At 41.8% G+C, this 23523-nt stretch overlaps 1 protein-coding gene across 5 annotated transcripts in view; it reads right to left on the bottom strand.

The window, feature by feature from the left end:
- RHBDD1 (rhomboid domain containing 1) overlaps nt 1-23523 on the bottom strand; it is a 173256-nt gene that overhangs the window by 73396 nt on the left and 76337 nt on the right. For 3 of the 5 annotated variants that reach the window (XM_049614791.1, XM_049614790.1, XM_049614792.1), the window contains exon 6: nt 19444-19587. In XM_049614791.1, the coding sequence (XP_049470748.1) occupies nt 19444-19587 (144 nt within the window). Of the gene's footprint in view, nt 1-7977; nt 12585-19443; nt 19588-23523 lie in introns of those variants that run through there. The other 2 variants (XR_007454258.1, XM_049614793.1) reach the window with 2 other exon arrangements.

A 23523-nucleotide genomic window follows, 5' to 3' on the forward strand; every position in this document is an offset into this window, starting at 1 on the left:
GATGCACAGGACAGTCCCATGCCACCCAACAAGGAACTATCCCACCCAAAATGGCAAGAGTGCTAAAGAAAACACCAGCTATTTACAACAAAGAGGGCTCAACTGTGGATCAAAGTAACTAACAAACTATCTTCAAATTTTCTGTACCGGAAACATAACAGCGGCCTAAACAAAACCAACTTCGTTTTCAGAAAAGGCATCAAAGTAAGCACACGAAAAGGTGCGAGGTTTAGATGCATAAGAAAGCCTCTGGATATGCTGGACTTTTCCCCCCATCCTCGCCTGGCTTCCTCATTCCCTTGTTCCTCTCTCTCCTGCATACTGGAGAATTAACTTCCAGTGATAAATTAATCTTGACAAAATTCCTTTACCAGAAGTAAATGTGAAAGTCTGAAGAATTTAGTAAGACGGCCTTTTGCCCGTATATAGAAATGATGAAAGACCAGGCCGCGGTAAATTCCAAGCAGAGTAACATAATGATAGCAAATTTATGAATGGGTCTTCTTTTCACAGTTCTACTGTCAGGGCTAATTACTTGTATTAATTAGGACTGTCAACACATGAATATGCTTGTTGAGGCCGCTTCCTACGGTAAAATATGAGACTTGTAAATATCAAGACACTTGGAAAGATGCAAAGACTCTTCATTTATTAGCAGCTCTAAATGATGTGGAAGCTCCTCTGTACCATGAGCCTTGGGAATTGACTGTAAATAGATTCCTGGTTAATGAATTTGCTGTTTGTTCTTCCTTGCTCAGGCATTACTCCCGGTGTAGCCTTTGGATCACACAGCCAATACATCACTGCTTTAGAAGGACTGTAGGAAGGCTAAGGAGAGAATTCCTCCCGTTGCTGGAAAACTAGAAAGGACAACCAGGACAGTTGAAGGGAACAGGAGGGAGCAGAAGCAGAGTCTGACCACCACTTTTAACTCTATGTGACCCTGGGTAAGTGGGTGAGTGACTTAGCCTCTCTGTGCCTCGGTTTCCTGACCTGAAAAATGGAGATAGAGACAGAACTTGTACAGAGCCGTGGTGAGCCTCCAAAGAATCAATATACGCAAGGGGCTCAGAGCACCGCCCAGGCGGAGTCTGTCCTGGCTGTAACCGTTTTCATAATCACGGCTACCTGGGATCGGGGTAGAAACAGAGTGAACGTTCCAAGGAGATCCTTGGAGTAACATGCAGTTATGAAGTGCTTCGGAGTCAGACAAAGGTCTGGATCATACCCCGACTCTAGTACATTTAATTTCTGAGCCTCGACTGTGCCAGTCTCCTGAGTTCTTGCAAAAAGTAAATGGAAAAGGAAAATGTTTGTAAGGTACTTGCTTATGCCTGGTACCTGAAAGGGGCTTGCTAAATGCTAGTGGCTTCAGTGTTCATTACCAGTATAAGCTTTTTGGAGAAATCTCCGAAACTGAAATGGATGCCAAAAGAAAAGACTTCGGTAAGTGATCTAAGAGAAGTGGGGAGACAAAACACTTGGAAAAAGAGAGAGGGAAACAAAGTGGCCAGAAGAGGTGGCCCCTTCCGCGCCAAGTGCCCTTGCGTTCTGTCTCAGGCGGCTACACCACAGCGCCATGAGCAGGGCCTAACTCCCTCGCCACAAAATCCCCATAAACCCCTCAGTTACCCTGCTCGCTGGTGAAGGGGAGGCGGCTGCGATTCCAACAGGGGCCCGACTGATTGCAAAGCCCAGACCTTGTTGAGGTGGCAAGGCAAGGATGCAAAGGGCTTCCTCGCAGACTGAGGGGTCTGCAGATCCTACGCTCTTTCTGCTTTTTCCTTTTTCTCCTTTACACATAAAAAATAGTAATCAGGGGCGCCTGGGTGGCGCAGTCGGTTAAGCGTCCGACTTCAGCCAGGTCACGATCTCACGGTCCGTGAGTTCGAGCCCCGCGTCGGGCTCTGGGCTGATGGCTCAGAGCCTGGAGCCTGTTTCAGATTCTGTGTCTCCCTCTCTCTCTGACCCTCCCCCATTCATGCTGTCTCTCCCTGTCTCAAAAATAAACAAACGTTAAAAAAAAAAAATTAAAAAAAAAAATAGTAATCAAATTCTTGGTAGGCAGAGCATGCTCTGGCTGGTCGGCTAAGCTTTACCCGATGACTACCATAAAATGCCATAAAATAATTTTAAATCGAGGTCAGTTCATCAAGTCACTTCAGTTTTAATCCCCTTAAGTACCAACTTGGCAACAGTCCATAAAAGACGAAATTATTCTGTATTTTATTTGACAAGGTCCTTCAACAGACGTCTCTCCCTGACAGTGTGAAGATGGCCTGTCTCGTGGGCGCTGCAGGGAACGCTTTGGGAATGACTTGAGAGGGTGTCTGCTAAGGTCCCTCCTGATTCAAAGATCTTCTATCTCTGAATAGAGCAAGATGTCCATACTATGAATGGTTTCAATCGAAAATCCGTTTCTGTATAAAAAATGCAAGATCAGACAATGTGGTAAGTCGACCCCTAATTTTGTCTTAAAAAATCATGCAGTACCTTAGAAACCAATCTGGCCAAAAGTTTATAACATCAAAATAATATATAAGGAGAAAATCTAGCTGCAGGATGTTCTGGATCCTTTCACAAGGATACTTGTTAAATACAGGGTAACAGAAAATCCACCGCAGTTCCTAGTGATGGAGTAAAAAGCAAGGTGATCCACACGGATCACTGGAACCTGCTAAAACTTATTTCAAGGACATGATCTCCCACCTCTACCCCAGTTGCTGATTGCTTTCAAAGCAAATGTAGGTACCAAAGGATCCTACTGATAGTTCTCTAAGGTAGTGGGGAATCTTTAGAAATGGTCACTATGTGCATTATTGCCCCGCGAAGAACTCGCTTTCTTTTCTGATGGCATATTATGCTTAAAAATGAATTTGCATGATATGGTAGAAACAGCTTTAGGTGGGGAGTGTAATGATGTGGGTTTCTGGCTCTAGCCAATAACACCCTTTCCTCTGAGGGTGCAGGATGCCTAGGTGGTTAGGACCTGGCCATTCCTAACGCCCTTGCAGAGTGAAAGTCCCAGGAATAAGTATGTTAACAAGAACTCTGTGTGATTCTTCTAAGGTGAAACCACAGCCATGGGGCTCGTAGACTAACAGTTCTGCACTGTTTCTGGAAGTGTCAGCTGAGCTCTCTTTAAATGGCACAACCAAGCCGCCAGGTTCTAATCGTCTCTAATTGGTGATCTTGTGAACTGCAACTTCCCTTACCACTAAAAGGGCTGACGATATCATTCCTCTAATAAGAAACATGTTAAAAGGCAAAATAATAAAAAGAAAGCACTACGAGCAATAATCATGAAAATTCATTGAATTATGTTAACATTCCTCTTCAGTAAAAACTTGGGTCTAGAGAACAGAATAAACAAAAGCCAAACATGTTACTTTCCAATTTGTTAACTGCATGATTTCCAATAAGAATTGGTATGTGATGAAAGATGGGCTTAATGGTTCCTTTTTTTTTTTTTTGTCATGGAGACATGTCAAGAGAGTATCTTCCTTCCTTCTTCCCTCCCTCCCTCCCTTCCTCCTTTCCATCCTTCCTTTCCCTCCTTCCCCTCCCTAAACATTCCCAACCAGCAGTCCCCTTTTCGTTTATTAGCAAGTGTCACCTAGATAATAGCTATTCTTGCTGATGCCTTGCTAGTTGCCTCCCTCCACACACCTTCCTCTTTCTCCCACCTGACCTAGTTCTCTTAAGGAAGGAAATGTGGTCTTATCTTCATTTTGGAGGAAGAGGGGGCAGCTGTCTTGCTCATGTTTGGCACAATATGGGTTTTCCATATATTCTAAAAGTCATATACAAAGAAATTAGAAATCTAGGTACTATTGAAATGGGTGGGATTATCTGTACCTCCAACTTAAAAACAAAAGTGCCCACTGTCTTTTGCTAGAGCTCCTTAAGAGTGAAGCAGAGATAAATGGGAACCTCTCACCTTGATCCTCAAGTATGTCTCCATCTAAAGGCTAGGGGAGCTTACAACGCAATCCCAGTGCCTGGGCCCATGCAGGCATCTCTGCACACTTCTTTACCCCAACCCTAGTGGTGGCGGATTCTGCCTGGTAATTTAAAAACCTCCCCAGGTGATTCTAACAAGCAGGTGGCTGAGTACCAACAAAATCTCTGAAACATCTCCTCTAGTTACTTAAATAGTCGTCAACTGTATGTTTGGTCTTTCTTGAATTACAGTCCTTGGATGCACTCACAGTCACCATTCACTTACTGAAATGCACTGGATAACAATGGTTATTCTGTTTTCAGAAACCAAGTGAGGTCACTGCAGTTACCAACATATTCAGTTCTCCTGGATGTCAGTGAGCTGTCTCCTTCTCAAAAGTCCACTCTCCTTTATTCTTAATGCTGCCTTTCCTGTCTTTCCACTGAATTGGAAGATCCCATCTATAGTTAGCTGAGTGTTACCTGTGGGGGGCGGGCATTTTGGAATTTCATATCCCCTGGACTCTCACATGTATCCACTGAAGGCCTTGAAAACACTCAACCATGAAATTTGTCACACAAATTCCCATACAAAGCTTAAAGTTGACCAAGAAGACATTAATTAACCTCTACTTGGAAAACTTCATTGGAAACTTGGTGAATATTTTACAGAACTCTAATTCACTGAAATTTCTAATTTTATTCCAAAGGAATGAGTATAAATACAAAAGTTCACTGAGCTAGTAAATAGAAGTGTTTCATAGAAAACTAGAGTGCTATTATTATGAATTAAAATATGATGATAATCCTACCAATACACTATGAAAGGCAAAATAACGTAATGATTAAGTATACAGACTCTGGAACTATAGGCTCACATCGTGGCTCTACCATTACCAGCTGTGTGACCTCGGTCAGCCTCCCTTTGCTTTACTCTTCTTTCAAAAAGATAAATAGTAAAACTGACTTCATTGTTGTTGGATTAAAATGAGTGTATACATGCACACACATGGATACATATGCATAGGTCACTTACAACGGTGCTTGTCATGCTGTGACTCACTTAAGTTCCATCTTTTCCCCGGCACCCTGATCCCCACACGGTGATCTTAAAATCCATATCTGAAGGGCACCACATCTGAAGGGCTCAGTTGGCTGAACATCCGACTTCAGCTCAGGTCATGATCTTGTGGTTTGTAAGTTGGAGCCCCACATGAGGCTCGCTGTTGTCAGCCAGTCAGCAAAGAGCCCGCTTCGGATCCTCTGTCCCCCTCTGTCTGTCCCTTGACCCCTGCGCTCTCCCAAAAATAAATAATAAAAGAAAATCCATATTTGATCTTATCGCTCACCTACTCAATGGCTTCCACTGTCCCCAGGGCCAGGTACAAAATCCTTAAACACAGTGTAGAGGGCCTTTCACCACCTGATTCCCGCCCATCTTGCCACTTGGGGCCCTACCTGAAAAATATATTGCAGCCCCAGCCAACTTAGTTTCTCCAACAGGCCATCATCTTATCTCAGGGTCTTCATCTATTTTCTCTGTGCCCCTCTTGGTTCAAACCCTTCAGTACTCATCACTTTCAGAGGAAAGCCAAAATCCTGAGATGGACCATAGCCTAGAACACACTAATTCAAATTTAGAGTCAATACCCAGGTTGCCCCCAAACTTAGGAATCATACATTCATTCATAGGAGAAAGGAGGCTCACTACCTGGGTACCCCATCTGCCGATCTTTAAGACAATGAAGGTGATGGCAGATTGTTATGATGTCACTACAGCCACACAGGAGGAAGACCCGTGAATTCTGAGTTTAGAGTAAATGGCATCCTCTCTGTATGCCTCTGTCTCCTGTTTGCTCTAGGCGCAATTTTTATTTCCATTTTAAGTTGTTATTTCTCTATTTGTGTAACTGCAAAGAGCAGAGGAAGATACGCTTTTTCAGCAAATACAAGTCTGGGGGTTTTTAAGGACAGTGCTCATTTGATCTCATTATTCTGCCAGTTAATTGACAGGAAAGAATGTCCTAATTGCTCATTAACTCTGAAGATGTCCCCCTTGTATGGTGTCAAGGTCTTAGAGACACAGGGTATACAGCATCTGTACAAACTGCTGCTGCTTTGGGGGACAAAGCGTAAGTTTCACACAGCTAAAAAAAAAAAAGAAAAAAAAAAAAAAACCCCAACAGATGTTTTTGATTTTGGCTTCAAACAATCTTATCTATAATGGAGTAGAATTTGGTGGTGAGTTATTTTCTCCTTGAGCTAATAAGATGAACCACACTGCTGATTAAATACTGTTTTCTGGGGCCCCACAGTTTTTCACAGCCATTGTTTATGGAAATGATTCCTGGTTAGATGGTAATCTGCCAAAATGGCAATGGATTTTTAAAAGGTTCTCCAAGAAAGGTACTCCTCAAAGAACTTCCGCTTCTACCCACCCCTGGGTCCCCATATGCGGGACTGTGATGAGTAAAACCGTAACAGAACAAAGCCATCAACACAGGCACTGCTCAGGCCCCCTTCTTCAAAGCGCACAAAGAAAGCCAGAATTGCTCTAAACAGCTATGCCCACATACTAAGAAGCCTGGTTTACATGCCTCTGTGATATATAAAACATTAAAATGATAATTGGCAAATAATTAGGGATACCAAGGGCTAGGAAATGTCATAACTTGACAACGGTCATCGTGTCAAAATTATGCTCAAAACGGGACTTACTGGGCCCGAGTTATCTAAGTCAGGGACTTATTTCCCTCTGCACCCGCAAACGTCCCACCGAAAAGCATCCTCTATTCCACAGTAAATTACTTGGGGTTTAAAATGTATCTTTGTCACAGCAGTGTGTGCCAAAAGAAGGGCCCTGCTAACCCCCAGAGACACAGCTTATTTAAAGTTATAATGAAGACAGCAGGTGCTCTATGCAGATGTCACTTCTTCTAGGAGACACTTATTAAATACTTTATCTCCCTTACTGTCGCTGGGCTAGCTACATTTTATGTTCTTTCAGCATCACCGTAGCCAAAAGCAAACTGTTTCCTTTTAGTCTCACTGAGCTGAAAATTAAAAACTACTGGGCTTTGGGTTGTTTAGGGGGATTTGCAAAGAATTCTAAATGTAGTGATTCAAGAGTCAACCCATACTGTTTTCTAGTGACACAAAACTGTATTTTGCAATAAAACAACACTCTCCCACGGAAAGCATGCCAGACTTCTTTCCCTGGTGACCCAAACCTCTGCGTTCCAACCACCACACATCCTTTTGTTCAGAGGAAGTGGAACAGATAGGAAAGGACCCCACTCGAGAAAATGTACGAAGCTTTCCATTTCGCATACTGTCAGGTAAAATGGAACTGCCTGGGGCCATGGTTCCGAAACTCTGTGCTAAAGCAGCCTCAGAGTAAGATAGAATCCAGTATGTTCTGGAACCTTAAGAAAGAAGTCACTGCAGTAGCCAGGAAGAGCTAGCTACTACTAATGGGAGCAGTCGGCCTTCTTGCCTAAAGTGTGTGGATCACTTCAGCCTGGAAGGTCCAGAGTAGGGATGGAATGGGAAAGGGGGTAAGCAAGAAGGAAAAGGGGAGACTGGATCTGGAGGGATCTGGGCTCTGCTCAGTCTCCTCCATCACTCTGACTGCCCATGAGTAGCCTGCGGAGGCTGGAGGTGAATGAATGAGGTGTGTCTGCCCTTCTCCGCAACAAACAACCTGAAGCCTTAGATGGGATGGGGCCGTGGAGAACATCAGAGAAGAGCATGGCTAAGCGTGAACAGTTTTAGCAATGCCCAGATTCATTTTAATAATTGTTTTTCCTTATAAAGGTTCTACATGATTTTGGAGAAATTTTTGAAAAGGGAGTTAAGCCAAAATAAGAAAATAAAAGTCACCATAATCTTATTCTTGAGAAACAAGGGTAAGCGGCATTTTGTTAAATATCATCCCCATCTTTTTTACGGTACATTCACTAGGTCTTTTTAATGGCTGAGTATTATTCTATATCATAATTTATTTGACCTGTCCCTTCTCATGGCATGATTAGGCCATCTGCAATTTTTCCAAAGCAGATGATTACAATGTAATTTTAATCAGCTTAATATTTATAGTAATCTTCCTAACACTGCTCAGTTTTGGTCCTGTGTTACAACAAAAATAGATTTATGTAACACAGATGTGGCACAGGAAGATTTCTGGTCCCTAACTGAGATTCATGAAGATATATAAATACATAGTATGCATGACTCTCACATCTGGCTCTCCGTAACTAAATACAACAGAATTATAAATAGTTCTGGACCCTTGGAGAACCACCATGTGATGAAACTAGACCACTGTGAAAGCCATTTGTGAGTCTACAACAAATGGAAACCAACATATGACTTGATTTTTCTTACTAGCAACACAACACAACACAACACGACACGACAAAGTGGAAGGAAGACAGCACAAGTCTAAGAGGGCTTTGAGAGGCAGAGTGGATGACACTGGAAATTCTCACGGGAATAATTCCCACTCCTAAGGAGCAGGAGAAATGTGTGACAGCCTGATGTCAAATTCTGATGTCTTAAGCCACACCTAATGTGAGCACATGCATTCCTTTTTGTTCTCAATCATTTCTCTTCTAAAAGGAAAGTTACCAGGGGGCTGGGTGGCTCAGTCAGTTGAGCTCAGGTGACTTTGGCACTGCTTTGTCCTATTCTTTGTCATTGACTTTGAAAATAATCTAAATAAATTAAGCAAAGGATCACAATAATATATCCAAGATTTAATCCTGAGGTCATGATCTCGCAGTTCAGGGGTTCGAACCTCACATCGGACTCTGTGCTGACAGCTCGGAGCCTGGAGCCTGCTTTGGATTCTGTGTCTCCCTCTCTCTTTGCCCCTCCCCTGCTCGTGCTCTGTCTCTCTCTCTCTTCCTTAAAAATAAATATTAACGTTTTTTTTAAAGGAAAGCTACTGAACAAAAATAGAGCCCTATTAAAATGAATGATGCAAATATCCTTAATTAAAATGTCACTGATGTTTCTATATTAAAAACAGTATTTTCACGTTCATATCCTATACATTTTGGTAAAAACGAATGACAGCTCAGAAGATTATTTATGATTGTCTACAGTAAGCACTTTTTTTTTTTTTTTTTGAGTGTGTGTCCTTTAAGGTACCTGAGGTGCAGGTTTCTTGTGCAAGAGGGAGTTCTTTCCCTACAAAACAAACATTTATTTTCCAATTTTTAAACCAATCTGGATCTGTTGCTTAAACAAAAACCAAAACCCAACCAAATGACAGGGCTTGGCCAATCATAGATGGACAGGTGAAGAAGACGGTGAGGGAAATGTCACTGTTATTCTGGAAGTAATACAGTCTTTCTAAAGGGCGTAGCCACACCCCCCTCCATTTTCAGGGTTCTGAATTCAGGAACATCACATCAGCCAAACCATCTCCAAGAATACAAACCTAACTCCAGGTCAGTTAGGTCTTGACTATACGGAGAAAACGTCTCTCCTGTCATCAACAATTCAGTAGCAGCCTAGAAATGCTTCTTCTAAACAGGCTCTGTTGGTAAGACATAAAAGTGTCCCAACTAGTGTCCCTTCTTGTCTGGTGTTTACCACTTAGAATGTGACCCTGGGCAAGTCATTTAACTTCTCTATGCCACTGCTTCACAATCTGAAATAACAGAGATAATTGCAAATGTTTATTTCTTAGGGTTCTGTGTGGGTATGTGAACCTTCCTCGTCCCACGGAGAGGCACTTAATTCTTGCTGACTTGGAAAGAATTTCACCACAACATTTGCTGTGGTTTCTTCTGGGTGCCTATGTTATGGGTAGCTGCAAGGGTACACCTCAAATGTTACGTGGTTCTTCTCTGGGTGCTGGGGTTATGGGTTCTTTTTTTGTCTTCTTTTCTCATTTGTATTTTCCGCAGTGAATATATATTGCTTTTATAACTAGAACAACAAACGTTAACCAAATTCTCAAGACTGTTATAGATGAGCTCAGTTAGCCATCATCACTGTCTTAGGTCCTCAACACAGTCCACCTCAGGACATCTGGAATTCAGGTAGAACTTCCAGAAAAGGAGTTGATTGCTGACCATTCTGATGGCGAAACAGAAGCAGAACCACGCAGCAATCACGGCACACATCTTACCAGATGTTAGCACACGTACATCAGAGCCGTTTGTCACACTTTATCATCTGTCTCCCTTCCCTCGAAAGTCAGGTGGACTCTGCCCCTGGTGACAGAGAAAAGCTGAAAAGTCTGTCTGTAGTCAAGCCTACAAAGAGGATGTGAAAACTCACTCAGAGATTCAGCTTTAGGGCGGACTCATGGGAGCTCTAGAAATGTGGCTCCAATCTAGCACCTTCCAGGGAGGTCTTGACTCCCCGGTTCCTCCCACCTGCCTACTTCACACCTGCATCCCCAGGGCAGGACACTGTCAACCATAATCAAGGCCAAGTTAACAGACATGTATATAGATGGTGATGGGATATTAAGTCTCTTGGCTTCTCTTAGACTGTTTCCTCATTGGGCAAAATCAGGTGTCAGATATGATGCCTCCTAAGGTCCATGCCAGCATATCACTGTTACATTTGAAAATGGCACTGCTTTGTCCTAATTCTTTGTCATTGACTTTGAAAATAATCTAAATAAATTAAGCAAAGGATCACAATAATATATCCAAGATTTAATCCCCAAGATTTAAACTAAAGTCACATGCTTAATATGCTCAGCAAAGGTGGCTCTTTACGAATGCCAAACTCATCACTGGCGTCAGTTAAACTCAAAGATGAAGAGGAAATATTAAGATACAGTTATGAAAAATGTTAAATGTAGTCACTGTGATGTGCAATTACAATGCTTAAAGAGGAATCAAAAAGGCTCAAATAAAGAGAAAATAAAATCCAATTCACTGAAAACATCAACTAATGAGTCTATGAAACAAAGTCTGGGCCTTCAGCTAAAAAAAAAAAACAGAGTGTTTTGTATTATATTTTAGTATAAATAAGTGGGATTAGAAATTTCCTCATACTCTCCATGCTTTGATTAATAAGAATTTAAGATCCACTGTAATTTTAAAGCACTATTTGATATCTCTTTTCCAAATTAATACACTTTATAGAAATAATGTCTATATTAATAGTTTTCTACAATTATCTGATTTTATGGGACACTGACTGTACACATAACTTCTGAGATTAAAAACTGTATATAGATAGCTTGAGTATACAAATCATTGTATCAGTAAATTTGGTGGTCTACAGAATTCTTACATAACTTAGGTAGGGAATGATGATGGTTTTGCTGAAGAGGAGAATTTCACAGATGGGTAAGTAAAATGACCAACTCAAAAGTTACTACATGGCTTTCGTGGATCTAATACACACAAGAGGCTCAAATACAGACTTGCTGAGTAACAGCATGAATAATGACCCTGAGGAACATGATGAGGGTCCTGGGTAATATTCCTGACACCGTTAAGATCTGGTGGCCCAGAAGTGGTCTCCAAGTATGGGAGAGGATGGAGGGGACATGGGCAGGTGGAACTGATTCATTACAATTCTGTTTATACTTTTATTGTTAAATCTCCTCATTAGCATCTGAATAATGCCTTTTAATAAACGATGATCGTGGGGGGTAGCGGCAGAGGAAAAATTATAAATACACATGTAACTATTACTGTCAAGATCCCAAATATGTTTAAATTTCATGTTATCTTTATTTCTATTTTATTATTTCAGTCACCGCGGGCTATGGTTAATATTTTAAAATCTGGGACTTCAAGAGAAGCCGGCTCCTTTCCCACCAGGGACGAAACAGAACTCGGGCCCACTCATGTTACGATTTTTCTTCCTGGCTGGGATACTCACGTGTTGTTTCACAGATTTTAAAACTCACGTGCTTATGTTTCTTTACAGGCACAATTTGACATCTAGACACAGTCTGGAATGTCAAACTTCACTCGCTGAAGTGAGTATCTCCCAACACAGAGCTGCAAGCAAGAACCATGATCCAAAGGAAGCGTTCTGCAACGAGACTGCTTTTAGACAATCTGGCAGATGGTACTTGTTCATTACACAGAAACTTGTCCTAGGAGAAAACACGCCAATTTACTTAAAAAAAAAAAAAAAAAAAAAAAAAAAAAAAAAAAAAAAAGTTAAGTGGTCACACAGAATTAGCTGTACATCTCTGTCCTGGCCCCGGAACGCCTCTGCCAAGCCAAGCAGGCCAGCCGTGAACATTTGCATACGTTAAAAACCGCCAACCGCATTATGCCTGCACTGGGCCAAGGAAGGATCATATAACCATGCAACTGAATGAGCCACCACCATCTAAGCCACGTATGTATCCATTCAGGTCTGCCACGGATGTCTGTGTGAGTTTGTCATCCCTAAACCCTGACACCCACGGGTCAAACACCAACATTCCTGACAGTTTCCCAGAAACTCCAGCTACACTCCTCCTACTCAGTCCATTGCCACAGAATAATGGAAAAGGAAGAGAGGACCCAACTCACCTCTTTATTGTAAAAAAATAAAAATAAAAACAGAGGTCCGAGGAGATTCAGTCATTCACACCTCAAGTAGAGCCAGTTAATTACTATGCCAGGACTGAAATGCAGGCCACTGGTGTTTTCCCATCATTTTCGCTTTGTACCACACCAGGAGAGATAAAAAGAATGAACATAATGCATCTGTTTTCCGCAAATATGTCCACACAATAAAGAAACAGGCTCTTATATACCTTGGTGTAGCTTCAGCAAGAAAGAAAAATTGTACAAGTCTTTTTTTTTTTTTTTTTTTTTACCTAAAATGTGTCTCAATGGTCCCTATGAACACATGATGCTTACAAACAAGATTCAAAGATATTGTCAAATAATCTGTTAACCACAAAAGCACTAGATACTGATTTGGAACCCCAACATTTTTTTCTCCAAAATGGCTCCCCTGGCAATTTCACATCGAGAAACTCAGAGACAAAGCAGCAACCAGTTTCATTCTGAAGCCAAGACCTTTGTAGTATATCCACCATGGTTTCACATATGGCCAACCAGCAACCCCAATTGTATGGTGTGTGTGTGTCGGGGGGGGGGGGGGGGGGGTGACAGATCTGCCTGATTTTCACGAGAGCCAGAGTGTGATTGGGGCCATTTGCCTTTCAGAAAGAGTCTAAGAAAAGAAGCACAAGTTACTCTACATGTCAGCAAGGATTTCCAGCTTTAACCAGTACACATGCTCCAGGCTGGCAGATAGAAGTTGAAAAGGACACAGCTTTGCACCCAGCCGCCAGCTGAACTTGGTGGCAGGCTATAAAAAAAAAAAAAAAAAAGGCACAAATTATACATAGAAGGATGTGGGGGAAGGGGGAGAAGAAAATGCAATGAGCTAATGTTCCCACTTGGCATCTGCCTTTTGACTCAAAGAAAGAGATGGCTCTTTTCCAAAATTTTTCTATTATTGTGCTATCGGCTGCCTCTTGGACGTGCTTATAAAAGCGGAGAATGCCAACAAAACAAGACAAGATTTCTGTTGATAGTAGTAAATGCACAAGCTCCTTGAAATAATAGGGATTTCGCTATTTCTCCTGCAAAGGCTACTTTGGGATTATTATTCCCGGCACGAGCTTCAGGACATGTACGGCCAGGTCCTGTTGAGGACTATGCGAACAGCAAATTCTGAAGTTAAAGAGGTGCTACCTTGATTCTTTAATTTCCTCCTCCAATATAATTTAACTAAAGAACAGTCTGAAACTGATTGGCGCTGGATGTTTCTTGCTGGACTGGCATTGAACCAAATGAATTTCTATTAGTTGGCCCTTTCAAATCTCAGTATTGCTCTATTACACCAACTTCTTACTGTGAAAACTGGAAATCAAAGAGAAAAAATTAAGCATCCAGCTTTTTTGAAAAGGACTATAGATTCTACCTACTTCGTGAGGGAAAGATCTTATTCAAACGCACAAACACAAAAAGGTAACAAACAAATGTACTAAGAATGATAGATTCAAACTCCAGTGAAGAACCAGGAAAGCTTCCAGCTTCCCTTTGGGGTGTAGAAAGCTAGGGAAAGCATCACTCCTCTCCTTACAATAAACATAAATGCTGGCCAACCTGCAAGTTAATAACTTTTTCTTGAACCCATCAGAGAGCTGTGGCAGTAAGGCGGCTAAACAGAGTCTGAAAAGGTACCTGAGCACTTGCTCACCTAGGACGGACTCTGCTGGACACTCAGAAGAACTCGGCCAAAACCATGAACAGATTGCTAAAGGCTTAGTGTGAGCTAGCCAGAGAACACAGACTATGTTCACAGAACATATAACGCAAAGTGTACTGGGGGCTATGATATACAAGAGTTCGCGCCCACTTCTAGGCTCTTCTCGGAACCTCTTGTGGGCCTCCCCCAAGGGACAGGTGAGTCCACAGACAGCATCCTTTGTCATTCCTGGTTCAGTCCTGGGAGAAAGAAGAGCAGTCAGGGCAGGAAAAGTTTGTAAAACAAAAGGCTGCTCAGATCCGTCTTCTCTATCCCCATGGAACAAAAGCCGTCATTGCCTGGGAGAAAGGCAAAAACCGCGGTTTCCCTAAGGGAAACGGTAAAAACCTGCTGCAGCTTAGGATAGGGGGATGGGAAATGAAAAGGGACCTCTAGACCTGGGGATGGGACAGGAACACAGGGAAGGCCACAACTCTAATCACAGGGACACAGCCACTGCCTAAGATCAAGGCCTAATCACAGCGTACCCTGCTTGCCCGCCACCCGAGACTATAAAACACAGTAAGCAGCAGCAGCGTGTGCCTGGGAGAGGGGCATGAGAGCACATGGGGGGCCTGCCCGAGCCGCAGCGCAGAGGAAAGGCTGAAATTGAAGGTCAAGCAGACATGGAGAAAACCTCATCAGCAAATCAGCCCCCACCCTCAGAAACAAGGTAACCCCGGAGGAATCTGAAGTGCTCAGTGTTCAGGAGGTAACTGCAGCAACCCTAGGCATTCGGTAATACTGAATTATATAGTATATACGTACTAATATAAATGTTTTAATATAATATGTTGATATAGTAACTCATATAATTCGAAATGCAGTACGCAACAGAACAAGTAGAGAATAAGAATGGATTGGAGCACCCAGGGTGCTGGACTAAGTCAATCTAATTAACGTTTATAGACTATTCCACCCAACCAGAGAAGAATACACGTCAGTTTCAAGGGCACATGGCATTTTCATCAGGATGGACCCATAAAATGTCACAACCGGGTGAGCCTCATCCTGGGAACGTAAACCTTCTTCAACTTTGAAAATCAAAATAATGTAAGAAGAAAAAACAGATTAATAATCTCAACAGATGGAATTTTTTAAATTACTACTTACAATAGCCTACCTTCCCCTCCAAAAAAAATACTTGGGTATAAATCTAATACGTGGAGGATGTGGATGTTCAAAAAATCTAGCGATATGAAAATATGATTACAACAAAACACTGAGTGAAAACAAGATACAAAATAGTATGTGCTTTAAAGTCAGAATTTTATAAAATGAACTCAAACCAAATGTTTTTTGCATAGGGAAAAAAAGGCTAAAGAAGGCCTTTAAGGCCTTTAAAATAGTGTCTCTTTGGGGGTGCCTGGGTGGCTCAGTCGGTTGGGTGTCCGGACTTTGGTTCAGGTCACTATCTCACGGTTCGTGAGTTAGGGCCTCACATCAGGCTCTGTGCTGACAGCTCAGAGCCTGGAGCCTGCTTCCGTATTCTGTGTCTCCCTCTCTCTCTGTCCCTCTCCCCCACTCACATTCTGTCTCTCTCTCAAAAATAAATAAACATTAAAAAATGTTTAAAGCAATGTCTCTTTGGTTTTTTATTCTTTTTTTATGGTTACTTATTATTATTTATTTTGAAAGAGAGAGAGAGAGAGAGAGGAAGAGACAGCAATTGCATGAGCAGGGGAGGGGCAGAGAGAAAATCCTGGGAAGGCTCTGAACCGTGAGCATGGAGCCCGATGCAGGCCTCGATCTCACAAACCTTGAGACTGTGACCTGAGAGAAAGAAATGAAGAGTTGGACACTCAACTCACTGAGCCACCCAGGTGTCCCATGGTGTCTCATAATCACAGAGTGTTTTAAAGAAAATCAACCTGAAATTAATGTAAACAATTTGTAAAGCTAATCCCTTTGCTGCCACCTGGGTCTGTAAAATGTACTTCATGGAGTCTCGTTAGGTTAGTTTCTTTAGAACTAGTTCCATATGCTCTTGAAATGATTCACTGAAAATAAAGTTCTGTGGTCAAAGGAGTTTAGAAAACACTCATGTAATAAACTGGTTTCCCAACTGCAGAATTAATTAGAATCACGCTGTTCTGGATCTTTAAGGGAATATAGTTTGCTATATTTTTATAGCCTTGCAGTGTTTCCCAAATCTACCTGAATGCGGTACTTGCGGAGGGGAGAGCGAGACGTATGGGACAGGGTTGTTTCGGCTGACCTTCCAAAGTAGGGTGCAGACATCACAATATTTTGCTTCTAAATACTTCAGTGTGTATCTCCCAAGAATAAGGGACTTTCTGCTACTTATCCACGATACCATCGTCACATCCAAGAAAGATTATTTCCCTAACATCTAATCTCTAGTCCAAATACAGAATTCCCATTTTCCCAAAAACTGTTTTTACAGTCAGTTTTTTAAGGTTCTCATGTTATGTTTGTTATTTCCTCTTAATACAAAGCAACACCCTGTTTTTTTCTTTTTCTTTTTTTTTTTGACACGGCTTTTTATTTTTTTCCCTCAGAGACCAGTCTCATTGAATTGCAGAAATCCCATGTTTCATCTAATTGTTTCTCCATGGTGTTATTCAGCCTGTTCCTCTATTTCCTGTATTTCCTGTATTTCCTGTATACTGACACTTATGTTGAGAGGCTCGGAGTCAAGATAAATACTTTTAGGAAGAATATGATGCTGGGTGTCTCATACTCCATCCTAAGAGGAGACACACAACAGGCCATCGCATTAATAATACCGCTAAGCTTGATCAGTGTATTGAGGTGGTGACACCAAATCTCTCTGTTGCAAAGGTACATTTGCCCCCATTGTTATCAGCATTGTGATAACTTCCTCATCGTCCTCTCAACAACCTTTTAGGTGACGGTTTTTGTAGTCGTTGATGGTCTCTGCAGGACTACCCATTATTTCATTGGGTTTCTTACTAGTTTTCATTTACCTTTTTAAAATTTCTTACAGGCAAATTTACTTTGTGATGTACATGTATGTGAGTTCTGACAAATACAGAGTTGTGTATCTACCACAATAATCCAGACACAGAATAGTTACATCACTTCAGAAAATGCCCTTGCGCTGTCCCGCAGGGTATCCTACATGAAGTTGAGTACAAAGCCCAGGCTCAACAGCTTTGCTCCAACTGTACTTGTCCCATAACATTTCCTGCCATGTCTAGTAGTGATTAAACCCCTGTGTGCATAGGAATAAAATCATGAAAACTTGTTTAAATAGAGGCTCTGGGGCCCTACCCCCAGAAATTAGGACTCCAAGGCTGAGGCATGCTGTTAGCGATTGTGATACTAGTAATCCCTGGATGCGACACGATGTAATGATATGAGAACGGCCCTAACTCTCTACCTTTCCTTCTACCCGTCCTCTTTGCAACGTGATTTTGCAGCTCCTGCCATGAGGAGGTGGCTTCTATTTCTGCATCCCAGGAGTCTGGGCGGAGACTTGTTTCAGCAACAAATACAATGGAATTGACAATGCACCAGCATAAGCCTCGTTTTCACTCTCTCAGAGCCCTTGGGCTGAGGCCTGGTGGATGAGCCTGGGCCAGCCGGCTGGATGAGGAGGGGTGCACGGCCTCATCTCCACCATCGCCTCACACGATGGTCACTCAGGTGAGTGAATGGGGTCATCCGGGGGCAGCCAGCTCCAGGAGACCTACCGCAGACACCTTAGCACAGAGGCCAAGCCAAGATCGCTTAAGCTTGGCCAGCTGACCTATATGCTCTAGAGCAAGAAAAAAATATTTATTGTTTTTAGTTGTGTGTGTGTCTGTGTGCGTCCATGAGTGTGTGTTTGGTGATCTGTTACATGGTAATAGGTGACTTATACACCATAATTCTGATACGCTTCACCCAAGAAATACTGACTTATCTCTTCTTCTCCATTTCTCTTACCGCCTTCCTCATTTAGGCTTTCATTTCTTGCTCGGACCACTGCTGTCATTCAACCTCCATGCTCACTGCTGCTGCTGACTGTATTCTTTACAGTCAGAAGGCAGGTTGTCATAACTGATGCATTCTTATCATCTAAATGCCTGGTCCCCCAACAGGTGCTCAGTCCTTCTTTGTGGTGCCGACAGATTCGTAAAGCACAGCTCTGATCACGTCCCTGGGCACACAGGACTCCACCGGCATTCACACCACATTCCAGGTCCATTTTCCACTTGGCCTATTTAATTCTAGGACCTCTGGGATCAGGCCACAGCCTTGCTTCCCACTCTTCTTCCCAGTCTTCTCTTAATGCTCCCTTCGAAAGTGAGGGCTGATGGACCACGCCCTTGCTGCCCGGTCTACGGGACACTGACTCCTGCCTGGAAGGCCTGCCTCCATCTCTGCAAACTCCACACGTCCTGGAAGGCCCAAGTCTTCTGGGAGCGTCTGGTAGCCGTGGTTAAGGAAGAGTTCCCCCCTTTCCCCGGCCTCTACCAGTTGGCCTGAGCCTCTCGGAGCTGAGCACTCCCACCTGAGCACCTGACACGATGGTGACCTGTTCCTTGTGGCATCTAGCAGGCATCTCCTCTACCTGAGATTGCGAGCTTGTTGAGGGAGAGTCCACCTTTTACCTCTCTGTATTCCCTGTGGTACCTAACACAGTCCATGAAACACAGCAAGACCTTAATAAATGCTTATTGAATGAATGAATGGATGGTTTTTCGTCACTAGTAAAACAACAGTAACGGTAATAAGCCAAACTCACAACAAAGATGGCAAAAATAAACACAGTGCTTTTCATATATTGGTCTGTAAAAGAATCTTCTGGAAAGCCTGCTCAAAATACACATTCCTAGGCTTTGTCCCCAGAGAGACTGGTTCAGTAGGTCAGGAGTGGAACCCTAAGTTTGTGATTTGGGGGAAGGTTTGTGGGCAATATTTTGATATACAGTGGTATATACCTGCTTTATAGGTATGAATTCCAAGGCAAACTCCTTCCTTCATGCACCTATGAAATTTTTTTTTTAAGTTTCCTGACTTTAATGCCAAAGCATTGTGTGCAGTGAACCTATAAAAAGGACAGCTTTAACAATACATACATAGTCTGGCACCTCATTAGCTTAGGTTGCTGGGAATATGGCATCACACTGCATTCTTTGTAATGACAATCTACACATATTTTTTTTATCTACATATCCTTTTTATAACCTATTTAAAGTTTAATGTGTGACAAATAGTCCTTTTTCAGACCGTCTCACCGTGTGATGCATGCTTTAAAAAAAGAGAAGGGCGCCAAATTCCTACCTCGGTCCCAGAGGCTGGCTCTTAACGCTCTCTCCAGTTGTTCCTCTTCGCTCAGTCCTGCTGTGTATGCGTCATAGTCCCTGGGTACTTCTTCAGAGTAACCTGGCATGCCGTGGGGGTAATAATCCTGATATCTGGAGTAGCCTACAGTCACAAGGAAAAGGTTACAGAACATTGCCATGTACTGTTCTTTTCACTCTCTCTATTTCATTAAGCAAAGACAGTAAAATGACCTATGTCATCAATTTGAGTACAGTGATACTTGCCAAAATAAAACCAGACGACAAATGGAGAATGCCCCCGTGGGGGTGGGCAGTCCTAGGTCTTATCACTGTTGTACCCACGGTGCCCAGCGTGAAACTGGAGTGGATTCTTACAGTTCAGAGCTACACAATCCTTGGGGAATGTTCTGTGAAGTGCTCACGAAAGTCAAGGGAATGGCTGAAATGATAGCTGATAGAGCCTTTCTGTCTGTGACTCCATACAATGAGAGGCAGACTGCCATTTAATGCAGAAACCACAGGATTTCTGTGCTGGGTATGATACTTTGGACACTAATAACTACAGTGAGATATACAAGGCAGTGTCTCTGTAATTATAATCGTATGTCAAAGAACATGGCTTCTATCAATGGTCCTTTCAAGAAATCGGTTGCTGGGTAAAACGAGAGAAGAAACAACCTGCTCATTAAATGATGCTTTAAGTATCAGACTTACAAAGCCCATTACTAAAGGTCAATTACAGAGCAAAGTTCACTTCTGCAAGGGGTTTCCATCAATCTTAAGTTAATTTGAGTTTATTCCTCACATTTTCTTTAACTGCCCACTTTTATGTGATTTGTTTGGAAGAGAATTTTTTCCCTCTAAAGATTACCAATCTAATTCTGGTGTAATAAGAGAGAAGTTAATAATAGTCTGTTTATCCCTTCTTTCCTTCTATTATCATAACCTCTGGAGGGAAGTTTTTAAATGTTTAATTAATGTGCTTCTGGTTGTTGATGAAAATTCCTACCCTGTATCCTTAAGTCCTGTGTCATATGTCTCCGTATCATCCAACACAGTACATGCCTGAGTTTAAACTTCTTATTGCTTTAGTAAGACTACGGGGGGAAAAACCTGACAATCAAGCTAAAAAAGAGGAACGTTGTGGGGCAGAATCTGGTTAATTAAGATTTCATATTCAGAATATTTGATAATTGGTCCTGAGGCTATTTGAAAATTTACTTTTGTGTTGGTTATAAATAAAATGCAAGATTAAAAGGGAAACAGTTTAAGTATCTCCCATGGGAATTTTCAGGCACTCAAAAAGTCTTTATTTTCATAGAAACAGTGAAATGATAATAAAACACACTGATCTAGTTTCAGCTGATAATCTAATGTAATGATACACATTTATACAAATATTTGTCATGCAAAGTATATGTGTCTATTCATTATGTTTTCATAGCAGCTTTAAGGGGATATAATTGACATACGATATAATTCACCAATTTAAAGTATGCACCTCAATGGCTTTTAGTGTATTCATGGAGTTGTGCCATCACCACAACCAATATTAGAACATTTTCATCACCCTAAAAAAGAAACCTGTACCCGTTAGCTATCGTCCCCTGTCCCTCCCAGCCCTAAGTAACCACTAATCTACTTTCTGTCTCTATAGCTATGACTATTCCAGACAATTATATAAATGGAATCATGTAATATGTGGTGATCTGTGTCTGGCTTATTTCATTTAGCATAATGCTTTCAAGGTGCATCCATGTTGTAGCATGAATCCGTACTTCATTCCTTTTTGTGGCCAAATAATATTCCATGCGTGATTATATCACATTCATCAACTGATAGACATTTGGTTTATTTCCACCTTTTGACTCTTGTGAATAACATTCATGGGCAAGTCTTTAAATGGACACATGTTGTCATCTCTTTTTTTTTTTAACATTTAGTTGTGAGAGACAGAGAGAGAGACAGGGAGAGCATGAGCAGGGGAGGGGCAGAGAATGAGAAGGAGACACAGAATCTGAAGCAGGCTGCAGGCTCTGAGCAAGCCGCCAGCACAGAGCCCGATGTGGGGCTCAAACCCACAAGCTGTGAGATCACAAGCTTGTGAGGTCACAAGCTGAGCCGAAGTCGGATGTTCAACCGACGGAGCCACCCAGGCGCCCCGACATGTTATTTCTCTTGGGTATATACCCAAGAGTGAGATTCCTGGGTCATACGGAACTTCTATGTTTAACCATGTGGAAATGCTAGAATGTTCTCCAAAGAAGCTGTGCCATCTTAAATTTACACAAAGCAATGTTTATGGGCTCAGATTTTTCCAATCTTCACCAATGCTTCTTACTATCTATCTTTGTAATCACAGCCATCCTACTAGGTGTAAGTGGTATCTCATTATGGTTCTGATGACTAATTACACTGAACATATTTTCATGTGTTTATTGGTCATTTGTATATCTTCTTTGGAAAGGAGTCTATTCAGAGTCCTTGTCTACTCTTACTGATTATTACAATACTCTTCTACCTTGGTACTGTTTTACTACATGTCCTGGAAAGTCACACACAAAATGAATGATTTAAGTAAACATTAAATAAAAATGTTCAGGATTTGGGGAATTAATTCTGACAAGCTTTGCTTCTAAAGTAGTAAAAAATTAGTGGAAATTTACTAAATACCTCCAATGGCCCAACTTGCACATTGTCTCTCATGTTTCCCATGTCAGAATACTAACATTATGGTATTTAAAACAGAAAAGGAGGGGCGCCTGGGTGGCGCAGTCGGTTAAGCGTCCGACTTCAGCCAGGTCACGATCTCGCGGTCTGTGAGTTCGAGCCCCGCGTCAGGCTCTGGGCTGATGGCTCGGAGCCTGGAGCCTGTTTCCGATTCTGTGTCTCCCTCTCTCTCTGCCCCTCCCCCGTTCATGCTCTGTCTCTCTCTGTCCCAAAAATAAATAAATAAACGTTGAAAAAAAAAAAAATTAAAAAAAAAAATAAAATAAAACAGAAAAGGACACGAGCAAAGTGCCCGGATCCTCACAATAGTGTAGGGCTGAAGTGGGATCTGGATTCAAATTTAAATAGGGACACCTTCCTCAAACTGGTCTCTACTCAACTTTCCTATGAAAAAAACCGAGCTCCCACTGCTATGTTGGGGAACACCCACTAGCAGGTTTTATATCCTGAGAGTAAAGACTGCAGCAGCGTTACAAATACTGCTTTCCTGAATTCTCACCAAAACAACAGCAACAACAAAACCTTCCACATAAGGGCAAACAGTTAAAATATAGTCGGTATGTCTGCTTCACGTAGAACCAAAGACAGGGGCAACTTCCAAAACATAAGGGAATACTTATGGATAAGTCATTAAATACCATGGCATGCTTTAGCAATCCCTGAACAGAGAGACTGCCCAATTCTCTGGGAGTGCCAACTACTTTACTGCAACAGAAAGAAGCATATTGGGCACTTTCCCATATGGCTCATTACCACTTTCAAACCACTGTGGAAAGTGATTCTGTTACAGAAGGTCTAAGCAGCATTTCTACCTATCTACCTTCGAAAATGTTCAGCTAATTCAAAACCCAAAATAACCCCAAAGCACTGAATACCCATTTATACAGATATCAGAATTACTGCATACACCTATAGAGTTTCAATTACCACGTAAATTTGCTACAATTTGAGACAATGTTTTCTTGACACAGAAAAACATTTTTCTTCATGTTATTTCTTAGTTAAAAAACAACCCAGAAGTGCCTGAACGAAATAAAGTCTACAACTCTAAACATCTGAATATTATAAAATCTAATTTGGTACTTGTCAGACAAAACATAGGGTGAAAAAGGAAAAGCTTTAGTAAGTTAAGTCAGAAAGACTAGTGTGGTTAAAGGTTCTCTATCATCAGTCATAAATCATCAAGAAGACTAAAACTCCCATCAATATCTATTATAATGAGAACAGGTCTCCTAGGACAAAAAATTTTCTTCAGCTGTTCCACTGGCCCAATCAGATATTTTTAAATCTTCATAATAAACATGGCTGGAAAAACCCAACAATCAAACACTTAAGATAAATGACTTTA

This window comes from Panthera uncia (assembly GCF_023721935.1).
Source record: "Panthera uncia isolate 11264 chromosome C1 unlocalized genomic scaffold, Puncia_PCG_1.0 HiC_scaffold_3, whole genome shotgun sequence".
Taxonomy (NCBI): Eukaryota; Metazoa; Chordata; class Mammalia; order Carnivora; family Felidae; genus Panthera; species Panthera uncia.